Source organism: Acomys minous (assembly GCF_964271855.1).
Source record: "Acomys minous genome assembly, chromosome: 5".
Lineage (NCBI taxonomy): Eukaryota > Metazoa > Chordata > Mammalia > Rodentia > Muridae > Acomys > Acomys minous.
In genome coordinates, this window is record NC_140494.1 from 116,262,648 (window position 1) to 116,276,934 (window position 14,287).

Below are 14,287 nucleotides of genomic sequence, written 5' to 3' on the forward strand. Positions count from 1 at the left end.
TTCAAACATGGTGCTTCCTAACTTTACCTTCCTTTGGAATCAAAGGCATGTATCACCAGCCCTGAATCTAAGCTTTTCTTTATGGGATATTTGCTCTATACCAGGCTGGCCTTGAACTCAGATCTGCTTGTCTCTGTCTCCTGGATTAAAGGCGTGTTTGTATTCCAGCCAATCACACAGCCTTGGATCTTTGGATGTGATCTCTTGGGATCACATAGACCTAGAAGGTCTTTGGATGTGATCTTGCCTGAACAACCATGTTCTGAATTAACATTCTTCTACACCTAGCTCCAGATTGATTGATTTCCTTCCTTCCTTTCTTTCTTCCTTCCTTCCTTTTTTGAGACAAGGTCTCCCTATGTAGCCCTGGCTGGTCTGAAACTCAACGATGCACCTGCTTCTGCCTCCTGTGCTGGGATCAGAAGCATGTACACCACACCTGGATAGACTGCTAGACTGCTTCTTTGTATAGCTATTATCATATAGTGAATTTCAGGAATGCCAGCTGATGATGATTTGGTTTCTTTGTTTGAGAGAGATTCTTGCTATCTAGCCCTGCGTGGCCTGGAACTCATTAAGTAGCATATACCCAGCTTTGTTTTTGAGACAAGAAGTCACTATGTATCCCAGGCTAGCCTCAAATCTATGATCCTCTTCCTGTCTTAATCTCCCCAAAAGGTTGGGATTATAGACTTTGGTCATCATTCCTGGTACCAGGCCTTCCTTCATTTATTTATTTATTTATTTATTTATTTATTTATTTTTGGTTAAAAGATATTCACCACTTGTAGTCACCATGAACAGATTTTTTAATTAAAACCACACATAAAGCTATGCTATAAGGAAAAGACCAGTTTGGCTGTAGCGCATGCCCGTAGTCCCTTAGTTGCAGGCTGACACTGGAGGAATGTCATGAATCTCAAACCTGGACTGGCTTTTCCTGTCTCTGCAAAGCAGGATGCAGCTCCGTTGGCAGAATGTTTGACTGCTTTATTCCTATAGCCTCCATAGACATCTCTAATACATAGCAAGTTTGAGGCCAGCCTGAACTACATGAAACCTTGTCTCAACAAAAACAAAGAAGAAAAAACTACTTTTATTGTTTCAAATTTCCAGAAGCAAAATAAAAGAACAAGGAGTGTCTCATAACTATAGAAGGCTACATATCAATAATTCAAAGAATCATTACTGAGGAAAAGATTCCGCTGTGCAGCATTTTTAATAGCCAGATTAAAGTGAAGCAAGGGAGTTAGTATAATGTGCTTTGGAATGGAAGAATCCTAGGGCTCACAGGATTTTCTTTGTTCACCCAGGCAAGTGACTTCATCTTTCGGATTCTAAGTGTCCTCAACATGTAAAATATCAATAATGACAATATAGTCCCTATAGGGTGTTGAAGTTACTTATTTATTCATTTATTCATCTATTTATTTGTTTGTTACTTTTTTTTTTTTGAAACAGAGTTTCTGTGTGTATCCCTGGCTGTCCTAGAACTCTGTAGAACTGGCTGGCCTCAAACTGGAGAGATTCACTTGCCTCTGCCTCCTGAGTGCTGGGATTAAAGATGTGTGGCACACACCTTTAATCCCAGCACTGGAGAGCCAGACAGATCTCTTATTTGAGGACCAGCTTGGTCTACAGAGCAAGTTCCAGGACAGCCAGGACTACACACAGAAAAGCCCTGTCTTGAAAAACCAAAATAAAACCAGACAGTCTCATCTGTAGCTCAGGCTGGCCTGGAGCTATGTAGCCCAGTGTGGCCTAATCTCGTGGGCAGTCCTGCTTCCACCTTTCCAAATGTGGAGATTTCAGGCATGACCCACTATATCTGAATGAAGGTTGAGTTGCTGTTACTGTTTGAAGCAGGCTCACCCTATGTAAGAAGTTGAAGTTTAATTAATTAGATACACAGGTATTGACTGGGTCAGGTAGCACATGCCTTTGATTTCAGCACCCAGGACAGGCAAGTGGATCTTTATGGATTTGAGGCCAGCTTTAATCCCAGTACTCAGCAAGCAGAGGCTGGTGGAGCTTTGTGAGTTCAAGGCATTAGATCTTGCTACATAGCCCCGGATAACCTCCAATTTGGGGTCCTTCTGCCCCAGACTTCTGATTGCTGGTCTTACAAGCGTGAGCCCACATATCTAGCCATTCTAAGTGTTTATTTTTGAAGGAGAATGGAGTCGAGACAGGCCATATGCAGTGAAGTCAAAAGATGATCTGTCTCTACCTCCTGAATGCTGGTATTTGTGCAGATTTAAACTACTATATCTGGCAGCTTGCTAAATTTTAAAAGAAGAAAGTCTTTAAACATATACTTCTATACAAATGTTTTTATGTAATACAATACTGTGTATGATATAAACAATGAAAATATATTTCATAGAATTTTATTTATCATTATTGTGTGTATGAGTGATGTGTTTGAATGAATGCACCCAGCACATTGAGACCAAAATTTCTTTTGGGTGAAGGTTTTCTTCTTCCAAGTGTGGGATATAAAAATCTAACTTAGGTTATCAGTTTTGTTTGTTTTTTAGAACATTTGGTTTTTTTTTTCTTAAGATTTATTTATTTTATGTATACGAGTACACTGTCTTCATGAACACCAGAAAAGGGCATCAGATCCTATTGCGGATGATTGTGAACCACCATTATTGCTGGGAATTGAACTCAGGACCTCTGGAAAAGCAGCCAGTGCTCTTAACCTCTGAGCCATCCCTCCAGCCCTGTTTGTTTTTTGAGACAGGATTTCTCTTTGTTTTTCTGGATTAACTACTGTAACATCTTCCCATTGCATACTTTTATAGAAAAAGTATGACTGGGAGGTAGCAATTGCTTTGCATAAGAAAGGCTGGGTTTAAGGGCAACCAGGGCTAGATAGTCGGACTCTTTTGTTTTGTTTTTGTTTTTGTTTTTCTTTCTTTTTTTTTTTTTTTTCTTTTTCTTTTTGGTTTTTCGAGACAGGGCTTCTCTGTGTAGCCTTGACTGTCCTGGACTCACTTTGTAGACCAGGTTGGCCTCGAACTCACAGCGATCCGCCTGCCTCTGCCTCCCGAGTGCTGGGATTAAAGGCGTGCGCCACCACGCCCGGCCTTGTTTTTGTTTTTCAACACAGGGTTTCTCTGTGTTAGCCTTGGCTGTCATGGACTCACTTTGTAGACCAGGCTGGCCTCAAACTCACAAAGATCCACCTGCCTCTGCCTCCCTGAGCACTAGGATTTAAGGCGTGCGCTGTGGGGCTGGTTATCAAGTTTGTATGGTAAGCATTTTTAGCCACTGATCCATCTTACTCTTTGAAACACACACACACACACACACACACACACACACACACACACACACACACACACACACCCCTACACACCTTAAGATCTTGAAAGATTTGATAAACTATGGTTATAAATGGAAATGGGGATAGCAACAGCAGAGCTTAGGTCTTTATAAGTCACATGGCTATTAGAATGAGATGTTTTATTGATAAAAGAGTTTGAGATGACAATATTTTATCTTTTTACTTCACCTTCTCATGGTAGACTGATTTCCGATTCTACTGGATGCATTCAAAGTTACCAGAAGAAGAAGGACTCGGAGAGAAAACCAAGATTAATCCTGTAAGGCTGTTGTTGTTACGGTTTGTTTTTGAGACAAGGTTTCATATGGCCCAAGCTGGCCCTGAACTAGTTAGCTATGGCCTTGGTCTAACTGCCTTAGCTTCCCAAATGTTGGGATTATAGGCATGAGCCACAATTCCTTTTCTCTTTCTTTCTTTCTTTCTTTTTTTTCTTCCTTTCTTTTTTCCTCCTCCTCCTTCTTCAGATTTATTTATTATGTATACAGTGTTCTGCCTACATATATGCCTGAAGAGGACACCAGATCTCATTATAGATGGTTGTGAGCCACCATGTGGTTGCTAGGAATTGAACTCAAGATCTTTGGAAAAGTAGCCAGTGCTCTTAACCTTTGGAGCCATCTCTCCAGCCTTGGAACTTACTATGTAGACCAAGCCAGTCTCAAACTCAAAGAGATCCACCTGCCTCTACCTCTGAGTGCTGGGACTAAAGGTGTGCACCATAATGCCTGACCCAAAATTATTTTATGTGTACAGGTGTTTTGCCTGCCTATATGTCTCTACCACTTGAGTGCCTGGTGCCCACAAAGACCAAAAGAAGATATCAGATCTCCTCAAACTGGTTGGGAGCCATAATGTAAATGCTAGGAATCAAAGCCAGGTCGTCTAGAAGAGCAGCCAGTGCTCTTAGAAACTGAGCCATCTCTTCAGCCCCAGATCTGCCACCACTTTTTTTTTTTTAAGATGTATTTATTTATTATGTATACAGTGTTTTGCCTGCATGTCGACCTGCAGGCCAGAAGTGGACACCAGATCTCATTATAAATGGTTGTGAGCCACTGTGTGGTTGCTAGGAATTGAACTCAGGACCTTTGGAAGAGCAGACAGTGCTCTTAACCTCTAGCCATCTCTCCAGCCCAAGCCACCACTCTTGATTGATGAGTTTATTTTTTCAGGCAGCATATTATAATAGCATAATGGGAAGACTATGTATGAGTTTAATAGTCATCCATATTTTATTTTTGTTGTGTGTTTAATGATTACTAGGGTAAAAGCTGGAGGTATGACTCGACTTGGTATACAGAACTTGTCTAGCATGGGTAAAGCCCTAGCTTTAATCCCTAGCACCATTAAAAATAATAATGTAGCTGGGGTGTGGGAAGGTGGGAGGAGGGGTGGAGAGGTGGCTCACGCCTTTAATCCCAGCACTTGGGAGGCAGAGGCAGGTGGGTCTCTGTGAGTTCAAGGCCAGCCTGGTCTACAGAGCGACTTCCAGGACAACCTACAGAGCTGTTACATAGAAAAAGCCTGTCTGGAAAAAGCCAATTAAAAAAAAAAAAGAGGAATTATTAGGGTAGTAGCCTCATTTGCTTTAATTTTTTTCATTTGCAAATGATATTAATAAGCCAGGAGAGGTTATTCATGCTTGTAATCCTCCCACACAGGAGCCGAGGAAGGAGGAGTTCATGTTTGGCGTTAGCCTAGACAACAGTGTGAGATCCCATTTCAAAAAATAAAGGATAATATCAAGAGTTACCCAAAGAACCAAATATAAGCTAGGTGTGGTGGTGCACACCTTTAATCCCAGCACTCGGGAGGCAGAGGCAGGTAAATTGCTGTGAGTTCGAGGCCAGCCTGATCTACAAAGTGAGTCCAGGACAGCCAAGGCTACACATAGAAGCCCTGTCTCAAAAAAACAAAACAAAACAAAACAAAACCCCCAAATAACCCAAAACCAAAAGCCTCACATATATATTCTCATAGTTTAATTTTTATGGTAAGACACTTAGTATATGATGCTTAATGCTGTGTGTGTGTGGTATATAGTAACGGAACCCAGAGCCTTATGCCTGCTCAGCAAGTATTCTACCACTGAGCTGTACTTATGCTATGAGACAAAATTTTGGAGGGGAGACACAACACATATCTACTTACCCCAGATAGGGAACCCATGATAGATCAAAGTATGATACCACCAAAGTCCAACATGATGAACCAGTAGGTTTTACTGGGGTTGCTTAGAGGAACATGGGTGAGGGGTTGCTTATAGCAGCACAAATTACTCCAAGACAGCTGCATCGCCAAAGCCTACCTCAGCATGGGTGACAGCTCACAAACACTGAGAAGTCTGAGCATCTGTAGGTTGCTCAACAGGCTGGACACCGTCCTTCCCAAGTAACCTGGTTTAAACCCATTCTAAGTTTTCATTGCAGCTTTGTTCTGAATGTTCAGCTTTTATTGTTTCCTCTGGCAGGGCAGGGCTTAGTGAATCTAGTCAACTTCGGGGACTTCCTAAAGCTATTTTAATACCTTCCTGCTTAAGGAGATTTCCTGTAGGACAGAATATTTCAACCTCGAGGAAACTATTATACAACAACCTATTAGGTTTTTTTTTGGTTTTTGTTTTTTTGTTTTTTGAGATAGGGTCTCACTTTCACTGGCCTAGGGCTTGCTATGTAAACCAGACTAGCCTAGATCTCTGTGGCTGTACCTGGGACTTGGTGAGATATATACTTCTGGAATTTTCAGAGTGCTGGAAGTGGAGTCCAAGCATCTGGATTTTTTTTTCTCTCTTTTTGTTTTGTTTTGTTTTGTTTTTTGAGACAGAGTTTCTCTGTTTAGCCTTGGCTGTCCTGGTCTCGCTCTAGAGACCAGGCTGGCCTCGAACTCACAGCGATCTACCTGCCTCTGTCTCCTGAGTGCTGGGATTAAAGGCGTGAGCCACCATGCCCAGCTATTCTCTCTTTTTTAAAAGACATGGTTGACCTTGAAATGTGAAACTCATAGTTATTCTCCTGCCTCAGTTTCCTGATAAAGCTTTTGGATCACTAGAACTAGTATTATTTGAAACATTTATTAACTGTTTGTTCTAATTTACATTTCAGTTTAAGTTTGTGGGGCTAAAGAATTTCCCGTGTACTCCTGAGAGCCTATATAAGGTGCTGTCTATGGATTTTCCTTTTGAGGTAACAAAACCATTGTCTATTGCTCTGAATGATTTATACAGTACCAGGTGACTTGGGCACATGCAATCTTAAGAAATCCTCTGGTTTGTTTTGTTGTGTTTTGTTATCTAAGCATCAAAACAGGGCTGAAAATTAATTATAAGGAAATGATGTCATTGCTACCCTCCAGATTTCACTCCTACTACATAAATCAGAACATCAGAGTTGAATAGTCCCCCGCACCCCTGGAAAGCTGAGGCCTACAGAAGAGCAGGGCTGTCCTTTATTCTACATCATCTCTGGGTGCCTTGTTCCCATAAGCACAAGAATCAGGCCCCTGGTTGTAAAGTAAGTCACATGGGTATATGTGGCTGACTGACCCCAAGAAATGTTTGAACCTTAGATTCTCTTTTTTGTTGTTGTTAAAGCACAGATGGTTCCTGGTATAACCATGTTTACTAATCAACGGCATGGTTGTTGGGCCAACCCATTGGTTTCACCCATACTTGCCACCTATTAGCACTGAAAATCTGTCCCCAGGAACTCCTGAGTCTGGAGTAGTATTTTATCCTCAGAACCTACAGTTACTCTCTTGGCTTAACAAGTAGAGTTTCTTTGCCTGTTATCCCTTTTAAAATTCTGCCTAGTTCTAGGTGCGGGGGTGCACACCTATAATCCCAGCACTCTGGGAGGCAGAGGCAGGGAGATCTCTGTGAATTCGAGGCCACCCTGGTCCACAAAGCAAGTCCAGGACAGTCAAGACTACACAGAAAACCCCTGTCTTGAAAAACAAACACAAAATACTAAAATTCTGCCTAGTCACAGTCAAGTTTTTGTTTGAAGTGTTTTTTATTTTTATAAAGGATAACAGCTTCCTGGATAAGGAAATAACAAAGACTAAGTTGCTTCATTTCTGGCAGTCAATTAAGAAGGTGGTAAGAACACCATCTTTATTTATAACCCTTATATCCCAGTGGCAAGAAATGCTTTTTAGGGGTGAGTCACTGAATCACAGAAGAGGAAAGTATGGGGATGTAGGAGGTTTTCCCGGTTAGAAACACTGAGTTTCCCAGAATATGGCTCCGAACAGCCTGGTGGGGGGAGGTGTTTAGACAGCAGCAGTAGCACGAGAAGCAGGGCCTCTGAACAGGACTGTCCCTGTCCCTGATGGCGATGTCTGCATCTCTTGCTTTCACCCTATACAAGGAGCTCAGCCTTACTACTGAGACTTTTGAGTGTAGAAAGTGTCCAGAATGTGAGGACAAGACATGGACTCAGTTGAATTTATGCTTCATACTTTCATCTTTATGGAGGAGCCTAGAGTTTTCTATGGTGAGAAATCCCATCTCCCAAATAGCCTCTGCAAACAGAACAGTGTTTTTTTATGTTTTATTATGAGAGCTTCTCTCCTTCCACTCCTTCTTCTTTTGGATAATTCACTATGTACCTCTGTCTAGTTGACCTTGAGTTCTTTCCTCCTTCATCCTGTGAGTCCTGGGATTATAGGTAGGTGTATACCACCATTTCTAGCCCCAGCCCTTTCTTTATTTGAAGAAACTGCATGTGAAATGCAAGGAGTCTTTTTTCCACTTGCATTAGCTTAGAATAAAAAAGGAAAAATTGGCTGGACATGGTTAGACACTCCTTTAATCCCATCGTTCAGAAGGCAAAGGCAAAGGCTGGTGGGTCTTTGGAATTCAAGGCCAGCCTGGTCTGCATAGTAGGACAGGTAGGCTACATAACAGTTTTGCTTCCCCCCCCACCTCCCCCCCCCAAATAAATAAGGACCCACAAGAACTGCCTCTGTGTAACTGTCTTGGAAATATGTGGCCCCGAGTCATTATGATTCCTGATCTCTCCTATAGGTAGACGGACTTCTTTTCTACCACAAACAGACCCACTATAGCCCTGGGAGTACTCCCTTGGTGGGCTGGCTGCGCCCCTACATGGTGTCAGATATTTTAGGTGTAGTCGTGCCAGCTGGCCCGCTGACCACCAAGCCAGAATATGCTGGGCACCAGCTCCAACAGATTATGGAGCACAAGAGGAGCCAGGAGGCCATGAAGGAGAGACTCACACACAAGGCTTCTGATGGGCACTATGAGCTGGAGCACCTGTCTACTCCCAAGTTGAGGACTCCTCCCCACAGCCCTGAGAGCGTCATGGACAACTAAAGTGGACAACCCACGAAAGAGTGGGGACGAGGACAGTGATGAGAGGTGACTTTATTTCAGAGTACGCTTTCCAAACTCACACTACCAAAACCAGCCTGATCCTTGTCTGGAATGTTGGCTCAGACTATTGGGGGTGGGTCTCTTTTGAATGGAGTTGGAATCTGGGTAGATTTGAATATCTCTTGCTGTGGTAAGTATGTCCCAGGTCTACAAGGTAAATATATGCCTCTTAAGAAAAAGTTGCTTGTGCTTATTAAGATTTAGAAATGTTCTCACTTTCCCATTACTCCCTAGGACACTTACAGCACAACTGTTCAAATCTTGGCCCATCTCACCCCTTTTAGTACTCAAATATTCTGCTGAGTTTCCAGCTGCTGCTGTTGGTAATGCCATTTTCTGAAAGGTCTTACCAGGAACTGCAGTTCTTGGTATTTGAATATGTTCCTTCTTCTGAGAAAACAAGTGTGATTTTTCTACTGTTTAGACCTTTCCAGAGATAAAATGCTAATGGGCTTCATTTACTTTAAGAAATGTTAGAGCCCCTATCAGGAGATAAACCCTGTGCTAGGCCTCTGAGATGTAGGTTACTGAGGCAGACAAGACCTTGAGGGGTATGCCATCCCCTGAGAAAATAAGCACCACAGCATGTAGAGCATGGTGAAGAGATTGCTTAGTGCAGAAAAGTGCCCGAGCTTAGGAGCAGAGGAAGAGCAGATTTCACAGAGGTGCATGGAACGGGGCTGAGCCTCCAGGGAGGGACCTAGTATACTGTGCAGGCCATGAGGAAAGCCCGTCCTCAAAGAGTGACATGATATGTAGCACACTCCCCTAGAGCAGGGTGGGACTTGGTCTGGAATCAAGTAGGTTCAACATGAGTCCAGTATAAAATAGGAGTGGAAAGTTAGGGAGAGGAGGCTTGAAGGCAGAGGGGAGCTTTAGATTTTTTTTTTTTTTTTTAATCCTAGTGAAAGAGAATTAAGGAAAAGCCCTGGGGCAAGATCCCTTCAGATCCGTGAACCAAAGCTCTTCATGAGCTATAAAAGTAGGAAATGGTGTTTAAAATTACTTAGTTTTTATTCTGTTCACAAAGTCTATTCCAGGTCCTGTGGCCTCAGTCTGCAGCCCACACTGCTTTCTGAGTTGCTAGGACTTCTCTTACTGGACAGACTGGCATCATCATTCTCTTCAGCTGAAATAGTGTCCTGTGGAAAGAATTTCAAAGGGATCCAAGTCAGGTTTTGTGACGTGCAATGACCCATTAGAGTTAATTAGCTCTGAGGACAGATCTGGCCAGTAGTGGTTAAGCAGAGCCTGGTTACACAGGTCAGTGCATCTAGTGGAACTCCCGAAGGATCTGCTCTTATAGGGGTTAAGCTCCTGTAATCAGACTGGGAGACGCCCTGTTCTTACTCTCACCCAGGGATAGAGCCCACTGGCTACAGGGTTAGGCATTTGTCTATATAAACACTCTCCAGTATGTAGGCCAGGTTTGCAATATGGATATAGTAGCCTTACTTATGTTAAGGGATATGTAGAAATGTTAGAAAATTAGTGTCTGCAAGCTGGCCTTGAATTTGCTTTTCAGCCCAGGCAAAGCTTTGACAATCCAGTCTCAGCCTCCCAAATAGCTGGGGTTGTATGCCTTTACCACCAGGCCCTGACTTGTTTCTTAGTCTTCTGAATTCTTCACTTTTCTTTTAGAAGCCAGCTTTATCAATATGGGGATTGTGCAGGTCAGTGTCACAGCAACTGGGCAAGGCTTGGCTTTGGGTATGGTGGCTTATGCTTATTTATTTATTTTTGTTTTTTTGAGACAAGGTTTTTTTATGTAGACTAGACTGGCCTCGAACTCAGAGATCCGCCTGCCTCTGCCTCCCCAGTACTGAGATTAAAGGCATGCGCCACTATGCCTGGCTGGTGGCTTATGTTTACAATCCCAGCACGTAGGAAGCTGAGATAGGATTGCTATGAGTTTGAGGCCAACCTAGGCTATAGTGTGAGACACTATCTCCAAAGTAAATATAAGTAAGTAAAACCCAAAACAAACCTAGAAAGTCCTCAAATTACTCACTGTGGAGTCAGATGCATGTATAAGTCAAAACATGTTATCAACTAAATTTAACAAGTACAATTTGATTTTTTTTTTTAAAGTTTTATTTTTGAGACAGGGTTTCTCTGTGTAGCCTTCGCTGTTCTGGACTTGAATGGTAGACCAGGCTGGCCTCGAACTCACAGCTTAGGTCACACAGTGGTTTGCCAGTGAAACCTGTCATCTTCAATTAGAGCTGCAGAACTTTGGCTGGAGAACCAAATCCCTCTAGTATGCTTTTTGCCTGGCTCTTCATTCTCCGAGTGAGTCAAAGCTCCAGCTGAACACTCTGGCAGCAGGGGAGGGTTGTCTCTTCATTTCACACTGCACACAAGAGCAGGGGCCGCCATCAGGCGTGGTCTATTGCCTCCTCCCAAGTCAACTTAGTTCTAGAAAATTTAGTAGGGAGAAAACGTGTATTTGTTACTTTTAAAATTATTTTTGGGTTTTTCGGTGTAATAGTTCTGGCTTTCCTGGAACTCTCTTTGTACACCAGGCTAACCACCAACTCATAGCTATCCACCTGCCTCTGCCTCCTGAGTGCTGGAATCAAAGGCTTGCGGCACCAAGCTGGGTGAAAACATGTATTTGTTTAGATGACTGTTTTATTTATTTATATTTTGGTGATAGGGTTTCACTATGTATCCCTGGCTGTCCTGGGCTATATAGACCTGGCTGGACTCAAACTCAGAGATCCTCCTTGCTCCCTGTGCCTCCTGACTTTTGAGATGAAAGGTATATTTCACCAATGCCTAGCCTAAATGACTATTTAAACATACACAAGTTAAGCTATGCTGAGCTAAGACAGTGGTTGCCCTTCAAAGCAGAAGTGGCTGGGAGGGACAAAATAGGACTTTGTTAATGTCTTATGATAACTATTGCTGTGAAGAGACATTGTGACCATGGCAACTCTTAGAAAGGAAAGGAAAACATTTCATTGGGGCTGGCTTAGTTCCATAGGTCCAGTCCATTATTGCCATGGAGGGAAGGATGGCGGCACACAGGCAGACATGGTACTGGAGAAGCTGCTGAGAGTTCTACATCCTGATCTGCAGGCAGCAGGACACTGTGTGCCACACTGAGCATAGCTTGAGCATATTAAGGGACCTCAGGCTGGGTATGGTGGCGCACGCCTTTAATCCCAGCACTTAGGAGGCAGAGGCAGGTGGATCGCTGTGAGTTCGAGGCCAGCCTGGTGTACAAAGTGAGTCCAGAACAGCCAAGGCTACACAGAGAAAGCCTATCTTTAAAAAGAGAGAGAGAGAGAGAGAGAGAGAGAGAGAGAGAGAGAGAGAGAGAGACCCCAAAGCTTGCCCCCACAGTGACACACTTCCTCCAGCAAGGCCATCCCTAGTAATGCCACTCCCTGTGGGCCAACATTCAAACACCAGTATGGGGCTATACCCATTCAAACCACCATAGTTAAGACGGGAAAATTCTATTTCTTTTTTAAGACTTAATTTATTTAGTTTGTTTGCTTTTGGAGGCATGCTTTTTCTGTGTAGCCCTGGATGTCCAGGAACCCATTTTATAGACTAGGCTGGTCTTGAAATCTGAGATCCTCCTGTCTCCCCAAGAGCTAGGATCAAAGGTGTGGCCCACTGCTGGGTGTGGTGGTGCACCTCTTTAATCCTAGCACTCAGGCAGCCAGAGCTCTGTGAGTTCAAGGACAGCTTAGCCTGTAGATCAGTTCCAGGACAGCCAGAGTTGTTACACAGAAGAGATCATGTCTGAAAAACAACAAAACAAAAAAGGTGCAGTACTCTGTCTGCATGTACCTGTGCATGCCAGAAGATCTCACTGTAGGTGGTTGTGAGCCACCATGTGGTTGCTGGGAATTGAACTCAGGACCTTTGGAAAAGCAGCCAGTGCTCTAAACCGCTGAGCCATCTCTCCAGCCCTTTTTTTTGGCTGGGGGAGGGGGGCGGTTCTTTATATACCAGCCCTGGCTGTCCTAGCGTCGACTTGTACACCTTGCCTCCAACTCAGAGATCCAGCTGTGTCTGCCTCCCAGGTGCTGGCATTAAAGGCGTGCACCACCACACCCTGCTAAAATTTACTTTTATTTATATGTACCTTTTCTTATGTGTGCACAGGTGCCTGAATTGGCCAGAAGAGGGTGTTGGATATGAGGGAGCTGGAATTGTAGAAGGTTGTAAGCTGCCTGATGTGGGTTCTGGGAACAAGGTCTCTGCAAGAGCAGCAAGTGCTCTTAAGTGCTGAGTCATCCTCTCCAGCTCCAAGTTCTATATCTTGATTTGCTGGTTTCATGACTATTCAAGTTTATTAAAAACTCATGTGGCTGTATATATTTTGATTTTCTGTTTGTAAGTTATATATTAATAAAAAAGCAAACAAAATGTATTAAAGTCTTCCTTTCAGCTGTTTGCTAGACTGCCAGTTTCCTTCTGAAAACAGTTACCCTTCTTGTGTATTCTTTTAAAGTTTTTTTTATATAAATGAGCTTACAAATAGATACTTTTTTATATAAATGACATTTATATGTTATGCACACTATTTGAGTCTTGCATTTTAAAAAACGTTTTTATCTTTATGGGTGCTTTTTTCTCTCCTGCATGTATGTCTGTGCAGCCCATGTTCCTTCAGAGGCCAGGAAAAGGTGTTGTTGGATCTGGATCCCCTGGGACTGGAGTTCCCCAAGGTTGTGAGCTACCATGTGGGTACTAGAATTGAACCCAGGCCTCTCCAAGGTCAGCCAGTATTCTTAACCACTGACTCATTGCTCCAGCCTCTGAGTGCTTCTGTTTTTACTTCCCTGATACATCTTCCCTAATCTTATACTGCCTAACTTTAACTCCAGTGCAGTGCCTGATATTTAAATATCCTTGTAACTGACTGTCTTCCTGTCTTCCCAACTCCTGAGTGGGTTCCTGAGTTCATCCTAGAGTCCATTTTACTGGTGGCAAAAGACAAACTAACCTAGCTAAAGTGGCTAGAAGGGATGGGCACGCCTTTAATCCCACCACTCTTGAGGCAGATCTCTGTAAATTCAAGCCTAAGCCTGGTTTACACAGCCAGTTCCAGGACAGCCAGGGCTACATAGAGAGATCCTTTTTCAAAAACAACACCTCCACCCAACCCCCCAAAAAGAAAAACTTAGCAGGGGTCACCTGAAGCTGCTACTGCACTGGTGCAAAAATGGGGTTAAGAATACACTGTGAGGGCGCTGGAGAGATGGCTCAGTGGTTAAGAGCGCCACCTGCTCTTCCAAAGGTCCTGAGTTCAATTCCCAGCAACCACATCGTGGCTCATAACCATCTGTAATGTGATATGGCGCCCTCTTCTGGCTTGCAGGAGTACATGCAAGCAGAGCACTGTATACATAATAATAAATAAATAAATCTTTAAAAAAATCATTTTCAGTTACAAATATTTAAGGTTAGGTGTGGTGGCACATGCCTTTGATATCACCACTATGAAGGCAGGTGGATCTCTCTGAGTTCAAGGGCAGATAGGTCTACAAATGTCTGTCACTAAGGGGTACATA

At 43.2% G+C, this 14,287-nt stretch overlaps 1 protein-coding gene across 5 annotated transcripts in view; it reads left to right on the forward strand.

Annotated features, from left to right (window-relative positions):
* Positions 1–8,929, forward strand: part of SNUPN (snurportin 1) — a 31,653-nt gene extending 22,724 nt beyond the window's left edge. For 4 of the 5 annotated variants that reach the window (XM_084782294.1, XM_084782295.1, XM_084782297.1 and 1 more), the window contains 4 exons: positions 3,537–3,614; positions 6,457–6,537; positions 7,380–7,451; positions 8,382–8,929. In XM_084782294.1, coding sequence (XP_084638420.1) covers positions 3,537–3,614; positions 6,457–6,537; positions 7,380–7,451; positions 8,382–8,690 — 540 coding nt within the window. In that variant the 3' untranslated portion in view covers positions 8,691–8,929. The remainder of the gene's footprint in view (positions 1–3,536; positions 3,615–6,456; positions 6,538–7,379; positions 7,452–8,381) is intronic. The other variant, XM_084782296.1, reaches the window with a different exon arrangement.
* The last annotated feature ends 5,358 nt before the right edge of the window (positions 8,930–14,287 follow it).